Genomic DNA, 20340 nt, shown 5'->3' with positions numbered 1-20340 from the left:
CCAGCCCAAATTGCCAACTAGCAGATTCATTGACTAACTAGGTGGTGGTTGTTTTAAACTACTAAGTTTTGGGGTGGTTCATTCTGCAGCTACAGTAACCTGAAGCCTAGATTTTTAAAAGTATAATTGGACAGCCAAGAAAGGAGAGAGAGATAATGCAAAAGAGATATTGGATGATAATTTTTCAAAATGAACTAAAGTCATTGTAAAATGTGCTACAAATCTGAAGCAAGAGTAAAACAAAAGAAAAAATTCATACACATCAAAAAAAACTTATTCAAACCAAAGGACAAAGAGAAAAATCTTTCAAAAAGCAGAGGGGAAAATAATTCCCTTCACAAAAGAAACAATTTACAGCTGACATTTCAATATAAAAGATAAAAAACAGGAGACAATGGGATAATGTCTTCAAAGTGCTGAAATAAATAACTGCCAAGCTGGAATTTTATACCAGTGAAAAGATATCTCAATAATAAAAAAGAAATAAAGGCATTTTTAGAAAAACAAAAATTGAGAGAACTTGTCTCAAATAGAACTAGAGTAAGGAAAACACCAAGGGATACTCTTCAATAGAGAAAATAATCCAAAATGGGAACTCAGAGATAAGAATAGATGACAAACAATAGAAACAGTAAATATGTAATTCCATGTAAATGAATATTGACTGTTTAAAGATATAATAATGTCTTGCAGAGTTAAAATATTGAATTAAAGTAAAAATATAATTTAATTCAGAAGTGGGCAAAGAAAATTAAAATGTCTAGTCCAGAAAGTGACAAAAAGTGCTATTTTATATTCACCTTTGATAAATCAAGAACACATGCTCTAATCTCTAGACTAATCACTAAATGAATAGTGAAATAATGTAAAATGGTAAAGTTAAAACATAATGTGGAGAAGAAATAAAGAAATAACTATAATCAATCCAAAAGAAGGAAATAAAGGATAGAAAAAGAAACATAGAAAAACATAGAACAGGCAGGGCCATAGAAAGTAAATAGTAATATGGTGGATTTAATTCCAAAAAAGTAAAGGGATGGAAAAGATATTACATGGAAATAATAGGGGGAAAAAAACAGGAGTAGCAGTACTTATATCAGGCAAAATTGATTTCAAAACAAAGAAACAAGAGACGAAGAAGGACATTACATAATGATAAAGGAATCAGTCTAACAAGAGGATATAACCATTATAAATATCTATGTACCCAAAATAGGAGCACCTAAATATGTAAAACAAATACTAGCAGAATTAAAGGAGGAAATAGATTGCAACACATTCATTTCAGAAGACTTTAACACACCACTCCCATCAATAGACAGGTCAACCAGACAGAAAATAAATAAGGAAACAGAGGCACTGAACAATACATTACATCAAATGGACTTAACAGATACCTTCAGAACACTCCACCCAAAAGCAGCAGGATGATACACATTCTTATCAAGTGTACATGGAATGTTCTCCAGAATAGATCACAAGAAGAGCCTCAATAAATTCAAAAATATTGAAATTGTATCAAACATCTTCTCAGACCACAATGGTATAAAACTAGAAATAAATTACACAAAGAAAACAAAAAGACTTAAAAACACATGGATGCCAAACAACATGCTTTTAAATAATCAATGTATCAATTAAAAAATTAAGACAGAATCAAGCAATACATGGAGACAAATGAAAACAAAAACACAACAACCCAAAATCTGTGGGACACAGCAAAGGCAGTTCTAAGAGGAAAGTACATAGCAATACAGGCTTACCTCAAGAAACAAGATCAGTCCCAAATAAACAGTCTAAAATCACAATTAAAGAAACTAGAAAAAGAAGAACAAATGAAACCCAAAGTCAGTAGAAGGAGGGACATAATAAAGATCAGAGCAGAAATAAATAAAATAGAGAAGAATGAAGCAATAGAAAAAAATCAATGAAACCAGGAGCTGGTCCTTTGAGAAAATAAACAAAATAGATAAACCACTAGCCAGACTTATCAAGAAAAAAAAAAAGTGTACACACATAAACAGTATCAGTAACAAAGAAGGAATAATCACAATGGATACTGCAGAAATACAAAGAATTATTAGAGAATACCATGAAAAATTATATGTCAGTAAATTGGACAACTTAAAAGAAATGGACAACTTCCTATAAAAATACAACCTTCTAAGACTGACCCAGGAAGAAACAGAAAATCTGAAGAGATCAATTGCCAACAATGAAATTAAATCAGTAATCAAAAAACTCCCCCGAAACAAAACTCCAAGTCCAGATGGCTTCACAGCCAAATTCTACCAAACACTTAAAGAAGAGCTAATACCCATTCCTTCTAAAGCATTCCAAAAAGTAGAAGAGGAGAGAATACTTCCAAACTCATTCTATGAGGCCAGCATCACTCTAATACCAAAACCAGACAAAGACACCACAAAAAAAGAAAACTACAAACCAATATCCCTGATGAACATAGATGCAAAAATTCTCAACAAAATATTAGCAAACCAAATCCAAAAATACATCAAAAAGATCAGCCATCATAACCAAGTGGGATTTAGTCCAGGGATGCAAGGATGGTACAATATTCTTAAATCCATCAATATCATACAGCACATTAACAAAAAGAAGGATAAAAACCACATGATCATCTCAACAGATGCTGAAAAACCATTTGACAAAATTCAACATCCATTCATGATAAAAACTCTCAACAAAATGGGTATAGAGGGCAAGTACCTCAACATAATAAAGGCCATATACAACAAACCCACAGCCAACATCATACTGAAGAGTGAAAAGCCAAAAGCTTTTCCTCTAAGATCAGGAACAAGACAAGAAGGCCCACTATCACCACTCTTATTCAACATAGTACTGGAGATCCTAGCCACAGCAATCAAACAACACAAAGAGAAAAAAGGCATCCAAATTGTTAAGGAAGAAATTGAACTCTCACTATTTGCAGATGACATGATATGATACATATCATGAAACCCCAAGAAATCCACCAAAACACTACTAGAACTAATAACTGAATTCAACAAAGTTGCAAGATACAAAATTAATACACAGAAATCTGTTGCATTCCTATATACTAACAACAAACTAGCAGAAAGAGAAATCAGGAAAACAACCCCATTTACAATTGAATCAAAAAGAATAAAATACATAAGAAAAAACCTAATCAAGGAGGTAAAAGACCTATACTCTGAAAACTACAAGACGCTCATGAGAAAAATTTTAAAAGACACCAAAAAATGGAAATCTATCCCATGCTCATAGGTAGAAAAAATTAATATTGTCAAAATGGCCACCCTGCCCAAGGAAATGTACAGATTCAATGCAATCCCTATGAAAATTATTCAATGAGCTAAAACAAATAGTTCTAAAATTCATATGGAACCACAAAAGACTCCAAATAGCCAAAGAAATCCTGAGAAAAAAGATTTATGCTCCCTAACCTAAAGCCATACTACAAAGCTACAGTAATCCAATTTGGTACTGGCACAAGAACAGACCTGTTGATCAGTGGAACAGAATAGAGCACCCAGATATAAACCCACCCATCTATGGTCAATTGACATATGATAAAAGAGCCATGAATAGGAAGTAACAGCCTCTTCAACAACTGGTATTGGCAAAACTGGACAGCTACATGAAAGAGAATGAAACTAGATTGCTGTCTATCTCCAGAGACAAAAGTAAACTCAAAATGAATCAAAGACCTGAATGTAAGTCATGAAACTGTAAAACTCTTAGAAGAAAACAAAGGAAAAAATCTCTTGAATATAAACATGAGCAACTTTTTCCTGAACATATCTCTTCAGGCAAGGGAAACAAAATAAAAAATGAACAAGTGGGACTACATCAAACTAAAAGGCTTCTGTACAGCGAAGGACACCAATCAGCAGAACAAAAAGGCATCCTACAGTTTGGGAGAATATATTTGTAAACAACTCATCTGATAAGGCGTTAACATCCAAAATATATGAAGAACTCATACACTTCAACACCCAAAAAGCAAAATAACCTGATCAAGAAATGGGCAGAGGACCTGAACAGACACTTCTCCAAAGAAGAAATACACATGGCCAACAGGCACATGAAAAGACACTCCACATTGCTAATCCTCAGGAAAATGCAAATTAAAACCACAATGAGATATCATGGCACACCAGTTAGGAAGACCACTATCTAAAAGACAAGAAATAACAAATTCTGGTGAGGATGTGGAGAAATGAGAACCCTCCTACACTGTTGGTGGGATTGAAAATTGGTACAACTGCTGTGGAAAGCAGTATGGAGGTTCCTCAAAAAACTAAAAATAGAAATACCATTTGACCCAGGAATTCCACTCCTAGGAATTTATCTGAAGAAAATAAAATCCCTGATTTGAAAAGATATATGCACCGCTATGTTTATCGCCACACTGTTTGCAATAGCCAAGATATGGAAGCAACCTAAGTGTCCATCAGCAGATGAATGGATAAAGAAGAGGTGGTACCTATACACAATGGAATATTATTCAGCCATAAGAAGAAAACAAATCCTACCTACCATTTGCAACAACATGGATGGAGCTAGAGGGTATTATGCTCAGTGAAATAAGCCAGGGGGGAAAGACAAGTACCAAATGATTTCGCTCATTGTGGAGTATAACTACAAAGCAAAACTGAAGGAACAAAACAGCAGCACACTCACAGACTCCAAGAGGGTACTAGTGGTTACCAAAAGGAAGGGGTTGGGGAGGATGGGTGGATGGAGGGAGCAGGGAATTAAGGGGTATTATAATTAGCACACATAATGTAGGAGGGGCACAGGGAAGGCAATATAGCACAGGGAAGACAAATAGTGACTCTATAGCATCTCACTACACTGATAGACAATGACTGCAATGGGGTGGAGGGGTGGACTTGCTAATATGGGTGAATGTTGTAACCACAATGTTGCTCATGTGAAACCTTCAAAAGATATCTTAATAAAAATAAAATAAAATAAGGAAAAGAGATCTTGCCATTTACAGCAACATGGATGGATCTAGAAGATACAATGCTCAGTGAAATAAGCCAGGTGTAGAAAGACAAATACCATATGATTTCACTTATTTGTGGAATACAAAAACAAAGCAAAACATAAGGAATAAAACAGCATTAGACTCACAGACACTGAGAAGTGACTGGTTACCATGGGGGAGGGGAGTGGGCAGAGGCAGGAGGAAGGGGAAGGGGGAGGGGGAGGGGGAGTGCTGAACCACTGTCATGAACATTTGATAAAAAAAAAGTCAAAAAGTCAAAGTGGAAACTTACAAAAATGACCTTCAGTTATTGTACTTTCCAGCTCCAGAATTTCTTTTTCATATGTGGTTCTTTTTTATAATTTATACCAGTTTATTAATGTTCTCTATTTGTTGAGACATTCTCCTGGCTTCCTTTGGATCTTTGTCTATAGTTTCCTTTCGCCTTGAGCATATTTAAGACAGTTGATTTAAAGTTTTGGTCTAGTAAACCCAATGTCTATGCTTCTTCAGCAGCAGTTTCTCCATTAATTTATTTTTCCCTCTGTAAGTAGGCCACACTTTATTTTCTTAATATATTTTTCTCTATTTAGTTTGTTAGTCTTTTGCTTAGGATTTTTGCACCCATGTTTTTGAGCAGCCCCTTTAATTTTAAGACATGAATGCAGGTTTTGGTGTCAAGGTTATTTTACCCTAATAAAGAAAATTTGGAGGTATGATCTGTTTCTATCTCTAAAAGCATTGGAGTAAGATTGTGTAAGCATTTCTGTAAGATTTCTTTTTAAATATTTGGTAGAATCAATCAGTGAAGTCAACTGGGTATGGAGTTTACTTTGTGAGAAGGCTTTTCAGTATAGATTCAATTTACTAAATAGTATATTTAAAAAGAAATAAAACCCTTAGAAATTCCTAGGTCAGAGAACTGATATGATCTTTTGTTCTACTGAGGTGACCCTCGGTGCCTCCTGGCTGGGGGCTGGCCACCAGAAAGGCCAAGGCATGATTAGAAGTTTGGGATTTTCAGCGCGGTCGCCCATCCTCCCGAGAGGGGAGAGGCACTGGAAATGGAGTTAATGATGGATTGTGCCTACATGATGAGGCCTCCATAAAATCCCAAAAGTACAGGGTATGGAGAGCTTCCAAGTGGTTGAACACACCCCTCTGGAGGACAACATGCCCCAGCTCTAGGAGGACAGATGATCCTGAGCCAGGGACCCCCCAGACGTAACCCTATGCCCTTCACCTGGTTGCTCATCTGTATCCTTCATCATATCCTTTAACAAACTGGTAAACATAAATGTGTCTCTGAGTTCTGTGAGATGCTTTAGCACATTAGTAGCACCTGAGGAGGGGGTCGTAGGAGGGGGTTTATAGCTAATTGGTCAGAGGTACAGGTGACAATCTAGGCATTCGATTGGCATCTGAAGAATGAGAGGCAGGGGGGCAGTTGGGATGGGGGGTACAGTCTTGGGGGACTGAGCCCTTAACCTGTGGGATCCGTTGCTATCTCTGGGCAGATAGTGGCAGCATTGAGTTAAACTGTAGATGCAGCTGGTGTTAAACAGTATTGCTTGGTGTGGAGGAAAAGCCCACACATTTGGTGACCAGAAGCGACAGAAGTAAGGTGTTCTGTGTGAGTAGGAGAGGAGACCATAGGAAAGAAAGACAGAAGAGGGGACAACTGGGAATTTTCCCAACACAGTTTAAATGTGAGGAAAATGATCTAAAGGCAGAAAGGGGGCAGTTGAAGAAAGATCAGAGATGTCACTGTGGGCCTAGTGGCCCTGGACGGACTCCTGGATGAAGCAGTGAGGTCCAGAGCACATGAGGAAGGACTGGCGATGAAAGGAGGCGAGCACCCCGGCACGGATCAGAGGCAAACGTGCTCGCATGTGGGGTGGATGAGGGGGCTGACCTTGGGGAATCCCTTCCCGGTGTCTCCGAGACTGGGGAGTTGTCGGCAGAGTTGGTGGGGTCCCTAACTGGTGTCTCTGTTCCCTCGGAGAAGGAGGGTGCAGGCTGACAGAGGCCACGATGGTGGAACAAGACCTTGAGGAAACAGTGAAGGTGTGGAATCACCTCTGGGGAATGGGAGAAGTGGTGCATCAGACACAGGCTTCCCAGGCCCCTGGGGGCCCTGCTGAGAGTGCCGGCTCTGAATCTGTAGTTGCTCTTCGTTGCTGAATTTTCTTGGGCAGCCCTCATCTGTGTGGCGTAGGAGGAGGAGGCCGGTGGGAGTGAGGCTGGCCAGGGAGGGGTCGGGGCAGGGGCGAGGCTGTGGGGTAGACACGGCGGAGAGGTGAGCAGGCGTTGTGACCATATAGGAAGACCTCAGCCCGGTCCTGACGGGCATGCATTGCCACATGGAGAGACAAGAAATGCCAGTGTGCAAAGCTAGTTCAACACAGTTCTGACATGCTCGGAGAGAGCTGGAGGAGGCCCTGACAAAGAGCTCTGGATGGTTCAGAGAGGAGTGGCCACAACAGGTTTCGGTGGTCAGGGGAGGCCCCAGGGCCCCTGCCTCTACTGCCTCTGCTGCTCAGCGGCTTTGGGGCCCCTCTTCCGGTGCTTAACGACAAACAGGGTAAATGGATAATTCTGCAGAGAGAGGGCAGGGGGCAGGAGATCAAGTCCACTGCCTCCTCAGGAAGAAATGGCAGGCAGCATGCAGGGTGCTCAGGGAGACCATCTGACCATGCACTGAGTTCCACTCAGGCCCGAGCTTGTGTGCAAAGCCACAGTGTCCGCAGTCAGCCCAGCCTCCTCGGACCTGGGCCTGCGGGTGGAGGAGGGGGAGGCCTGAGCGCCCAGGAGGTGGGGCAGGGGAAAGTCTCAGAGCAGCACCACTTCCTCCGGCCAACAAAAGGATGTTGAGGTTTTTCTCAGCTTGGGGTCGTGCCACTAGGCCTCAGGCGCTGGCAGGAGGAACCGCTGCTGGGGACTGCGCGCAGAGAGCACCTGGAGACCTCGGAAGCGCCGGGGCAGGGCCAGCCCTGCTGAAGGCGACGTCTTAAAGTAGAAGGAGGCCGCTGCATGCCCACCTCCCACCTCATCTCCTCTCCTCCTCCCTGCTCGGCCCACCCGTGGAGATTTCATACTGACCATACTGACCCCTCAGAAAGTGCACCCCCTTACCTCTGTCAGACTTACCCAGCCCACGTCCCACTGCTCGTCCCGGTTAACAGAAGCATCTCATCCCCAACACCATCTTTCTCCAAGGTAACAAGTGATTTGCTTTTCATGTTCTCCCTGCTTCTGTTCAGGCTGTTCCCTCTGCTCTTGTCCTTCTACCTTACTCCTGTCTTCTGAACTCTTGCTCATCCTTCAAGGCTGCGTCCCACTGTCCCCACCTAGAAGGAGCTCCTGTCTATGCTAAATGTACCTTGCCTGCCAGTGACACGGCATTTTCTGTCTTCCCTTATCATTGAGATTGTACAGGGCTATTTTCCTCTATCTATCTGAAAGATTCTTAAGGATTGAATCAACCCCTGTTTCATGTTTCCCTCACAAAATCTTGCATTTCTGGAAACACAGTAAGAGCTTACCGAAACATTCAATCGATTAATTAATTAGTTAAATTCAAGAATGCACCTCAGTTAACTCCCAGAATAACTCTAATATAGAAATATGCAGAATGCATAGGGAAGCCACAGAAACATGGGTCCCTCCACTTTGGTCTTCACCTTGCAGGCTCCACACCCTTGCGCTTTTGTTCCCCATTGTTGGGCCCTCAGAACAAAAAAGCACGGAGCTCCCTCATGCACTGCTTGCTCTGTCCATCTGGAAACCAGTGTGTCAGCAGCTGCTAATTAATTAATCAAGCAGCTAATTAACTAGCAGATTGATAATTAATTAATCAAGAAAGAATTGCTGAATAGTCTCTCATCCTTACCCTGATTACAAAACAAAGTGAAATATATACCCTGACTCTGAAGTGCTGAAAAACATGAGTTTTGATTTGGGGGGACTTGTTAAAACTTGACACTTTTCTAAGCAATTTATATACTCTCATCTAAACCTTACATATCTCTACAAAACAGACACCACAGTTGACATCATTTTATGGATGAAAAACCGAGAAACCAAAGGTTAGTTAACTTCCTCAAGACTATGTGGTAGCCCGCGGTTTGAAATCTACATAGAGTCACTCTAAGGATAGCTGGGCCTTCGTCTTCATGAACAAACCTATGAGGTACATACACATACTAAATGATTCTACCCCTAGAGAGGTACCCAACAGACATGCAGAAACAAAAAGCATGTACAAAAGGCTCACAGCAGCATTATTACAATAGGAGGGGGGAAAAAACAACCTGGAAAAACCCCAAAGGTTCTCAATAGAAAGAATGGATGAATAAATCCATATACTGTGAAATACTATACAGCCATGAAAACAATCAACTCCAAGGAACAACCTGGATAATTTCATCAGATGTTGAGCAAAAGAAGCCTGACACAGAGCACATACCATATGATTCCATTTACATACAGGTGAAACTAACCTATGATGTTGGAAGTCAGAACAGTTGCATTTGCAAAAAAGGGAAGAGGTAAGAGATGGGAGAAAATCTGTGGTAGATAGAAGGGCATATTCATTTAACAACAACTCATTGAGATGGACCTTGATAATTGTGTGCACTTTTGTGTACTTGTGTCACACTTTCATGCGAAGGTTTGTTCATGAAGATGATGGCCCAGCTATCCCTAGAATGACTTCTACAGAACTGGTTCCCTCCAGGAAGGTGCTGGAGACACGAGATCTCTGGCCTGTGCTCACTACTTCACCATTCACACTTTGTTTGAGAGAGGTACAGTGAGGAAGAGAGGAGCAAAAATTACTCCAGCCTTCTTAGAACTTGCCTGGATCCCAGCCAGAGCAATTGCCATCAGAGACTTCTCCCTGAGAAGTGAAAGTTCAGCATAATCTACACAGCCAGCAACCCTCAGAACTACTCCATTGGATGCTGCTCCTGCCCTTTCTCGTCCAGCACATCTCACCCCTGGCCCCACAGCATTCCCAGCCTCCAGCGTGTCCCTTGGGGTTTTTGCAGAATGCACAGTCAAAGCCCGAAGTTAGGGTCCACAGCGAACTTCAGGGCTGAGGCCCACTTCTGTGGGCAGTGATTTGAAGGTTCCTGCTCCCCAACACATCTGACCCCAAAACCATCCCAATCTCCTGCTTAGATGCCTGAAAATAATTCATTTAATCATTCATATAACATGTTTTGAGCACCTGCTACATTGGGCACCCTGTTGTTCACAGATCACAGATGTGATTATATATTGATTCATGTGATAGACGTAGGCTCCCTGATCGAAGGGGCTGTGTACTTGTTCACCACCAAATCCTCAGCCCAAGGCCCGGTTCAGAGCTGCTCAGAACATACCCTGGAAGGGTGGGAATAGAGGGGATGATGTTTTTGTGAAGACAATTAGAATATTTTACAAGATGATGCAACAATATGATTGAATGTCTTGAATATGTGTTCCTTTAAGTTAAAAATGTTGATGTCTCCCTAAGGTCATGGTTAGGATGATGAGAAATTCTCAGGAAAGGGTACCAACATTAAAGCTTTATCATCTTATCAAGGATTCTCTAAATCTCTTTCCATTGAATTAATTAATCAACAAAGAATTGCTGTATAGTCTCTCATCCTGACCCTGATTACAAAACTAAGCGAAATATATACCCTGTCTCTGAAGTGCTGAAAAACATGAGTTTTGATTTGGGGGGACTTGTTAAAACTTGACACTTTTCTAAGCAGTTTATATACTCTCATCTAAACCTTACATATCTCTACAAAACAGACACCACAGTTGACATCATTTGATGGACGAAAAACCGAGCAACCAGAGGTTAGTTAACTTCCTCAAGACCATGTGGTAGCCATCGGTTTGAAATCTACAACTTCTCCCACTGAAACTCGCTGGTAGACAAATAAATGCTCCCTTTATTCCATGGATTATTTAAAGTCCTCATTCATTCATTCATTCAATTTTTATTGAGGGTCATTTGTTCTAGATCCTGAAGATACAGCAGTGAAGAAAACTGGAAAAATCCCTGGCCCCAGGAATCTATCATTCTAGTGAAGTAAGAGGAGCCTGGGAGACAGAAAATAAAACAAATAAGTAAACAGTATAGTATGTAAAAAAGAAAATTAAATAGAGGATCTAAGGAGCTGCAGGGTGGCCAGATTGACATTTTTAGTGAGAAAGACATCACTGAGAAGGCGGTATTTAAGCAGAATCCTGAGGAGTTGAGGGAACAAGCCATCTGGCGAGGAGCGGAGCAGCATTCGAGGTGGGAAGACTGAATGCAAAGCCCTGAAGCGGAACGTGCCCCAGGGCCACGTCGATGTGGCTGAAGGGCAGTGAGCAAGAGGAGAGATGGATGAGAGGTGGTCAGGAGGCCCCATCACGCAGGCCGTGGTAACATGGACGTGTGAAGCCAGGTGCTTGGAAGACTTCTGCAAAGCTCAAGAGTGCTATGAGCTTCTTACATATGTATTATTCATATGAAACTCTCCAGTAAACCAAGTTTTTGAAAGGATGTTACACTGTCATCATGTCTCTTGATGGGATGCCCCAAGAAAGACACATCATTTCTGTGATTCGCCTGACAAAAATGTGTGACCTGAATCATACGGGGGAACAGCCAACAAGCCCAGATTAAGGAGTGCTCCACAAAACAACTGACTTGTACCCCAAAAATGCCAGTGTCATGAAAGATGAAGAAAGAATGGGGATAGTTGTATATTAAAGATGCCCTAGGAGACACAATGACTGAATGCAACACACAATCCAGACTGGGCGGAAATGCCATAAAGCACAACTGGGACAACTGATAACATTAGAATATGGACTATATATTGGACTGTATCAATGTTAAATTTACCAAATTTGATTGATAGGCTATGATGTCATATGGGAATGTCCTTCTTAGAAGACATATCCTAAAATATGTAGGAGCCAAGGGGCATTATCTCTGCAACTTACTGTTAAATGGTTCAGCAAAAATTATCATTATGAATGCATTTATATGCACATACATATACATGGAGAGAAAGCAAATGTGTTAAGCTGTTAACAACTGGTGGATCTCGAAAAAGGAAAGACAAGAGTTCTCCGTACTATGCTTGCAACTTCTCTGCAACTCTGAAATTATTTCAGACTGAACAGTTTAAAAATGGAAACAGATAAGCCAGCCATTTCACTCAGCTTGCAGCAGGCCCGCTCCACAGACACAGGGCAGAGCAAGGCGCCAGGGAAGTTCCCTGAGACCCGGGCCCATCCCTCTCCATGCCCAGCTTCCCCAGGGTGGCTGCGGCATGGCTGGGCCCAGAGAGCGCACTGAAGCCCTGGGCGCCACCCTCCTGTCACCCTGCCTCAGGATCTCAGCCTCAGCCTCGCCTTCTGTCACTCTCATCCCCAAAGCCAGGCACCGAATCCGTCAGCCTGACCTCGGCTTTCTGAGATGCTGTCGGCTCCTTAGGCCACATTCCATCTCATCTCTCTCCCTGGGATCCTGGGTCCCTGGTCCCAGACCCCAGATGGCTCTCTCTGCTCCCTGTTCCTCCCCCTGCTCTGCCGCCCTCTGCCTGAGTTCGCTACAAATGCTGAGGCCACCAGAGCCTCGATTGCAGCTTCTTGAAGGACTCAGGAGGGCCCAGGGGCTCCGCCACTGAGCCAGCGGGCTCCCAACAGGCCCCGGACAAGCGAGACCCAAAACCTCAGTTCCTCCCTTTGCATCCAGAGCGTGCCCTCCTCTCACTCCACCACCAACCACAGCAGTCTGCAAAGAGCCACTGATCTAAAATGCAGGCTCCAAGCCTCCAAGCACCCTAGACTCCAGGGTTAGAGAAAGAGGGGGCGCAGCCTTCAGGGGAGAGCCCCCAAGTAAACAGTAGGCGGCTCAGTGCCCAGCTGACGGTTCTCATTTGCTGTGCAGCTTCCTAATACCGGCCCCTTCACCCCACTTCCCCAGCCCCTGCCCCAAGCCAGCATTTCCCCAGTAACGCTCAGGCTCCCCTGGCCTCTGGGCTGCCGGAGGAGTTGAAGGATGAGGGACCAGGCCTGGCGGGGAAAGCCTCCGTCCTGGCCAGTGGCCCCACCCTCCCGCAGCCTTGGCAACTCAGCTTGCTGGCCACAAGGAACAGTTTGCCGATCTCTGAACTCCAAAATCACCCAACTTCCCTGAGAAACCCAAGCCCGGGGACCACTTCTCTCTGCTGGTAATCACACCCGATTAGAGGATATTTCCTTTGTCCTGACAGCCGGCAGGGAGGAGACTCTCTCCCCACTTTACAGAAAGGTCAATGAAGGTCAATGGAAAGGAATCTCCTTGCCCTCGGCTGCCTGGACTGCTGACGGCACGGCCAGATGCAGTGCACAAGGCTGTCCCAACCCCCTGTCAGCCCGTCCTGGGTGACCTAGCCTGCCCAGAGAGTCAGGAGCGCAGGGACAATGCAGGTGGCACAACCCAGAGCCTCTGGGCTCTGATCTCCCCTAGTGCATGCCAGCCCCCACCCCCGCCAGGCTGGGCCTCCTTACCTTGGCCCCGATGCCCCTGCAGGAGCAGGAGGAGCGTGAGGGCAAGAGCCGGCCACGGCATCCCCAGGGGCAGCGGGCTCAGGCCGGCAGCGCCCCCCCACCAGCTGCTGTGCTGTGCACAGGCTCCGCAGCGCCAGGCAGCAGGAGGGCAACGGGGAGCAGAACTGCCGCACTGGCTGTCTGGCCACAGTGTCCTCAACTGGGGGCTTTTCTCATCAGCTGAGAGTAACAAGGCCGTTCAGAAAGCCCCAGTCCCTGGACCTGGGCTGACAGTTCCCACAAGCTGAACTTGCAGTTTGCCTCAAGTGGGCGGGTGCTTGGGGTTCACAGTGAGTCACAAAACCAGCCTCAAAATAGAGTCCATCTCTCTGCCCCGGGCCGGCAGATGCCCAAGATAGTTCTCCATTCTCTCCATCCTACTGGCGATACGGAAAAACCTACATGGGGACCAACAGTCATTATCCTAGACTGTCCCATCCCAACAGACATTGTGAAGGTGGAGGGGAGAGGGTTGGGGCAGGTGTGAGACGAGAGGCACAACCCTCGATTAGGGGCTGAAATGTTGAAAGAGAGGAGTGAGGGGCACTTGAGAAATCTCACAGAACAGGGCATTTCTGCAAAGTGACAGCCAAGTCGAAGCACATGCAGTGTTTTCCTAAGCATTTGCTTTTGCTCCGGTTTTCTCTGTGCCTCTGTGTTCACCCCTCCCTGTTTTTCTACTTTCTTGTAGCTCTCCCTCTCTCTTCCCCTGCCTTTTCCCGCCCAGACTGGATGCAGACCCACTTTTGCTGTCCCCCCTCACACTTCAATTCCACCCTCCAGAAAGTCCAGGCAGCCTCGGGCCTCCTCGCGCCCCCCTGGAAGGAAGAGGCAGAGCAGTCACCCTGCACGGCCCCACCCTCCACCCCCACGCCACCCCACCTTGTCCCTCTGCTCTGGGGCCACTCCACAGGGTTCCACGGCGGCTTGTTCTTCTGCTTCCCCTTAGCAGCCAGTGCTTTCAGTTCCCTTCCGGCCAGTCCTTCTCTTTTTCCACCGTCTGATCCTTTTCCAGTCACCCTGTCTGAGGCTGGGCTGAGGGGCCGCCGACCCAGCCTGGCTGCCCAGTGGTGTTCTGGGCAAAGCAGAGGGGCTGGAGACAAAGTCTCAGATTTGTATTCTCATACAGCAGTTTTCAACCTTTGTGATCCTGGCCAAGTTACTTCCTCAGGCTGTTGGGGCAGCAATACTGACACCTGCTTCTCAGGCGGTAGTTTTCAGAACCAAATTACAAACTGCACCCAAGAGGATGCATGTATAAAACTCCAGACAGAGGTGAGGTTTCATCTTGTTTTTTTAAATGCAGCCCTGCATGGCTTTTTTCCAGTTGGTCTAATGGAACTGAATGTCCATTAGTCACTGTCTCTGAACATCCTGTCCTGTGTAATAACCACTACGGGTTCTCCATGCACCACCGCTCCCTGACCTGTCAGAATTTTGGAGCCCCACATTCCCCGGGTTCTCCCCAGATGGTTGTCCTCCCAGCTGTTATCCTTAGAACTCTGCAGGATGTCAGTAATGGCATGGTTGCAGTCCCAGTAACTAGCATTATAGTCACCTCTTGTCAGGCTGGGTGGTAGGTAATGATGAGGCCAAGGGAGAAAGGCCGGGCCCTGCCATCTAAGAAAAAGGTTGGAGCCTGCAGGGAAGGAAACCAGAGGGAAAGGAGTATGTTGAGCTGAAAGGTGGTGAGGGAAGGAAATGCAGGAAGAAGCTTCATGACTCCAGGGGAGAACGGAGCCGGGGGTTTGTACTGGATATGGGACCATGGAGCAAGGCCCTCTGGGGCTTAGAGAAAGATCTAGTGTTTACCTGGACTGTTATGGGAAAAGATATGAATTAAAAAACTAAGTCCTCATTACACACAGACATTTCACATTAATTATCTCAATGCTCACAACAACTTTGAAAGATAAGTACCATTAATATCCCCACTTGTCAGATGAGAAAACAGAGTTTCAGGTAGAGCTCAGATTTGAACCCTCGACTGAGTTCAAAGCCTGAGCACTGAATCATTAACTATGCAAACAACTGACCACATCAAAGGAATTTCTTGAAAATAAGAACAACTTTTATATATTCCTACTGAGAGAGGCAGGAGAAAGGAAGGGGAAAATAGAAGCCAGAGCTCTGGAGGGGTCCATCATTTTGCAGGCTTCTGGAGGGGCTCCCTAAATGCAATGGGCCTGTGGCGTCAATAATCAAGAGCAATGACTCCTGCTGCTCTAGGTCCTGTCTCTCAGCTTTGCTGAGAATCTCCACCAGAACCATGGAAAACGCCTTGGGGCCTGTGGAAACAATGCAAGAAACTCAGACGCAGGGATGTCAGCAAAGCTGGTGGGTGTTCCAGGCTCGTTTCCTGAGGCCCCAGCTCCGTAAACAGGATGCCAGGCTGAGATGCAAAATGAAACCATCCCGTGGGCATCAAGGAGATCCAGCGATACTACCTCCAGTGAGCACTTTAGGAGCTCCGGGTCCAGGAGGCAGCTGGACCATAAATCATCTCCTGAAACTCCATGTCAATGAGTGATTAAAAAAAAAAAACAATATATCTTTCATCAGCAAATGTCTGAGTAATCTGTGAACATCCTTGCCTGCCTACAGGGTCATCCTGGAGAATGTCAAGGAAGAATCAGAAAGTGTGTTCAAAGACCACCAACGATCAGCCAATGAGATGGGAAATTCTGCTCTGGGACATCAGGAAAAAAGAAAAGATTCTCATTTGAAACTGGATGAGGAAAATAAAGCAGTAGACACTAAATGACAATTCACTGCCTTTATTTCCCAACAATCTGGATGTTGTCTGAGTTCCTGTTGGCATGAAACCATGACCAGGCTTTTAAGAAGCACAGCCATTATCCTAGTCTTGTCTGTCTCTTTTTCAGAAAGGCTAAAAAATTGTTTCCCCTCCTATGTGTATTTATCTCCCTTGGGCTTTCACTTTTCAGAAGAGAATCAGCCAGTGATTGCTTATTCACTGGCTGTGATAACTTTTGGGTTGAGGCTAAATGGGAGGAATATCATACATAAGGAAGATGGGAATATTTAATTACCTTGCAGTTAGTTGCATAAGGCAGTTCACTGATGCATTTCTCCTGCGGTTTGGGAAAAAACTCTTGTCATTCATTTCCCATGTAGAAACATCCCCAAAGGAAACATTCCCTTAAGGAAACCTTTTAAAATAATACACAAGACAACAAATAACCTGGGGAACCCACAGCTGAGCTAAAGGACCCAGGAGCCAGAATGTGCATCAAGTCTCACCTCAGACTTCCTCCACAGTAAGGACCTGGCTATTCAAACTGCAGCCTGCAGAAACAGCTCCCACATGGTGGAGAATTGGAGGCCATCTCCCTGACACTAATAGCATGGTCTGGGGAGGGGGAACCAATCTCTGCTTTCCTGCACCGGAACAAGATGTTTCTACATGGGAAATAAATGGGGTTTTCCCAAATTGCAGGAGAAATGCATCAATGAACTGCCTTATGCAATTGCAAGATAATCAAATATATATTTGTCTTATACATTAGTAGCTTTTAATATAGAGAGTATAAATCTGAATCTGATCTAGTATCAAATTATGTACAGAGATTTTTATATTTCACATATTAATACATCAGTGTTTTGTCAAGAAGAAAAAAGAAAACATAGTGACTTCTAGGTGCCCTGCCACCTGGTTTGTGGGTTATACCTAATTTGTAAATTATAAATATAGAAGATCAAAATTGAGGCTTTAAGTGATAAGGTAATTTGTGCAAGCCAGAGCTCCCTTTAATTTTTTAACTTGGGCCACTTTGGTACATCTGAAAATACGTGCACTTGATCCACGTTTGGCAGTGTAATCAGAAACTTTAAACCAAGTTAATTTACAGTTTGAATGATGTGAAAGTTCTCAACTGACCACAGATGAAATCATTTTGACATGGAGAAACTTCATTCCGGAGGATTTTATCCCATCCCACACCTCTGTCTGTCCGTCATGTATAACCCACATTGGTGCTGGAGTTGCCCTGAGTCTGTGTCCAGCGTATTGACCGCACAGTTGCACGTGGCCGCATACCTACTCACTAGACCGCAGAAGATGAAGAGCCTAGATTGGATTTCCCCTTCCCCTAGAGTTCTCCTTCTCCTTCCCCCCTCTCTGCCCGCTCCCACTCCCTACAGGACGCTCTTCAGGCAAACTCTCTGAGTCCTTCTGGCAGCCCCCTGCCCACTGCCTCCTTCCCATATCCGAGTGCTTCCCCCTCGGGAGGAAGAGGCTTGGGGAGGCACAGGCTTTGACCTCCCCTTGCTCCACTCTTTTCCCTGAGATGTCTTTCCCATCCCCCATCCCAGACAGTATGATTCAGCACAAACACAGGCAGGCAGATACACCATTAAACGTCTCTAAGTACACCAGCTTCACTCCTCACTGATGCTTTCGAAGCGAACTTTCAGATTTTAAGTCCTTAGCAGAGACTTCTGTGGTCCTGTGTTTTCATTCTAATAACTCTTCCAGGCCTATGTTAAAGGTCAGCTTCTGGGTCTTGGACCCAGAAATTGTACTCCCATTCCCTCCCTCAAGTCTGGAAAAATACCATTTTATTTTTCACGTCTTGCCCCTTTATCATTTTTTAAATGCACTGGCTACTCCTGCCCTGCTCTCCCTTTTGCTCTTGGTTCATCAGATCTTTAAAATGTTGTCTTTGGGGGATCCCTCCTACACTGTTGGTGGAAATGTAAATTGGTGCAGCCACTATGGCAAGCAGTATGGAGGTTTCTTAAAACACTGAAAATAGATTTCTAAAACAAAACTAGTTTTCTCAAAAAACTAAATACCTTATGATCCAGCAATTCTACTCTGGGAATTTATCTAAAGAAAAAAATAAATAAATAACCTGAAAAGATATATGCACTCTTATATTTATCATAACATAAATTACAATAGCCAAAATATGGAAGCATCCTAAATGTCGACCCAGAGATGAATGGATCCAGAAGACATGGAATATACATACATACAATGGAATATTACTCAGTCATAAAGAAAATGAAATCTTGCCAATTGCAGCAATGGGCCTAGAGGGTATTATGCTGAGTGAAATAAGCCAGAGAAAGACAAATGCTACGTGATTGCACTTACAGTGGATTCTAAAAAACAAAACAAAAAACAGAAATAGACTCAGACACAGAGCTCAGTGGTGGTTACCTTAGAGGAGAGGGGTGAAGGGATGGGTACAACTGGTGAAGGCAAAAAATATCAGTGAGAATCTTCGCTATCTTGATCTGCAATGGTTACATACATGTATACACAGATCAAAATTCACCAAGCTATACACTAAGATCAGTGCATTTTCCTATATGTACATCAATTAAAAAATTAAAAAATAATTGCTTTTTTCCTGGTTACAGTCCAGTTGCAGATTCTGCATGCACATTATTTTTCTTAGCATGAAAGCTCTTGTCTTATGTACTTTGATATACATATATACACACACACACACATACAACATACATTTATCTTTCCAAAGCAGTCTTCTAAGAGCTTGTTTTTATTACTAAAAACCTTCCACTCCACCTGATGGAAGAAAAACAAGTTGGAATTCCACCAGCCTGAACTTTTAGATGCTGTCAATGAAATAACACGATCAATATGCTGTGCTGAATGAAAGACGGTGGAATTTCCTGTTTCTCTATCATTTCAGCCATTAGTGACTCTCTGAGACTTGGTTATATATTTTCCTCACAAAGAGTGAAAGCTATTGGGTTCTGCCCAGAGGAAGCAGTTATTAAACAATAAGTCTCCATTCACCCCTTCCCCTGGTCTGGCAACCACCATTCTACTTGCACAGAATAATTTTTTCCCTCCTTTTACTTTCTACCTCTTTGTGTGTCTGGATCTAACATGAGTATCTTGTAGACAGCATATAGTTGGGGCTTTTTTTTTTTAATTCATTCTGCCAATCTCTGTGTTTTGATCAGAGAATTTAACCATTTGCATTTAAAATAATTATGAGAGACTTACTTCTGTCATCCTGCTTTGTTTTCTGTGTGCCTTACAGACTTTTTTGTCCCTTATTTCCTGCATTTCTCTCTTCTTTTGCATTTATTTTTTTATGCTGAATCATTTCAGTTCTTTGCTCCTTTTCTGTTGTGTATATACTATGGCTAATTTCTTTGCAGTTACCATGGGGATTACACTTAGCCTCCCACATTACAACATTCTAAATTGAATTTATTCCAGCTTAGCTTCAGTAACATACAAGCCTCTGCTCCTTCACAGCTCCAGCCCCAACACCTTCAGTGTTTGATGTCACAAAATTACACGTCTCACATCATGCGTCAAAAAACATAGTAATAATGTTTTCATGCATTCATCTCTTAAATTAGATAATGAACAAAATGCATTCATAGTGTTTGAATAATCTGCTTACATATATGTCTCCCTGCCATCCCCCTGGCTTCCCCCTCTCTCCACTAAACTCTACGAGTCAAGGAACATGTTTTAGTTTACAGCTGCTTCCAAGTTTACCACAATGCGTGACACAGTGGTTCTTCAGCGAAAGTTTCCCAAGACTTCTTTTTAATGAATAAGTGAAACTTAATTGAAGTAGGCTTTTCAAAACCCCCAAGAAGACAACATAATAGTAGTTAACATGTACCGAGCAGTTACTACAAAGCAGGTATTCGTTTAAGGGTTGTGTGTGTTCTTTCGTTTCATTTTTATGAAAACCACATGTGAGGACTTTACTATTCTTATCTGTATTTTA

The 20340-nt window shown here is 43.5% G+C and overlaps 1 protein-coding gene across 7 annotated transcripts in view; it reads right to left on the bottom strand.

Moving 5' to 3' along the window:
- The window catches only part of CD244 (CD244 molecule), a 39293-nt gene that overhangs the window by 11861 nt on the left and 7092 nt on the right, over nucleotides 1-20340 (bottom strand). The window contains exon 1 of one of the 7 annotated variants that reach the window (XM_036922750.2): nucleotides 13553-13847. The exons of the other annotated variants lie outside the window; for them this stretch is intronic. Within the exon in view, the coding sequence (XP_036778645.2) occupies nucleotides 13553-13613 (61 nt within the window). The 5' untranslated portion in view covers nucleotides 13614-13847. Of the gene's footprint in view, nucleotides 1-13552; nucleotides 13848-20340 lie in introns of those variants that run through there. 7 annotated transcript variants of the gene reach the window in all.

This window comes from Manis pentadactyla, chromosome 19 (assembly GCF_030020395.1).
Source record: "Manis pentadactyla isolate mManPen7 chromosome 19, mManPen7.hap1, whole genome shotgun sequence".
NCBI lineage: Eukaryota > Metazoa > Chordata > Mammalia > Pholidota > Manidae > Manis > Manis pentadactyla.
This window is presented reverse-complemented; position numbering and strand designations above follow the sequence as displayed.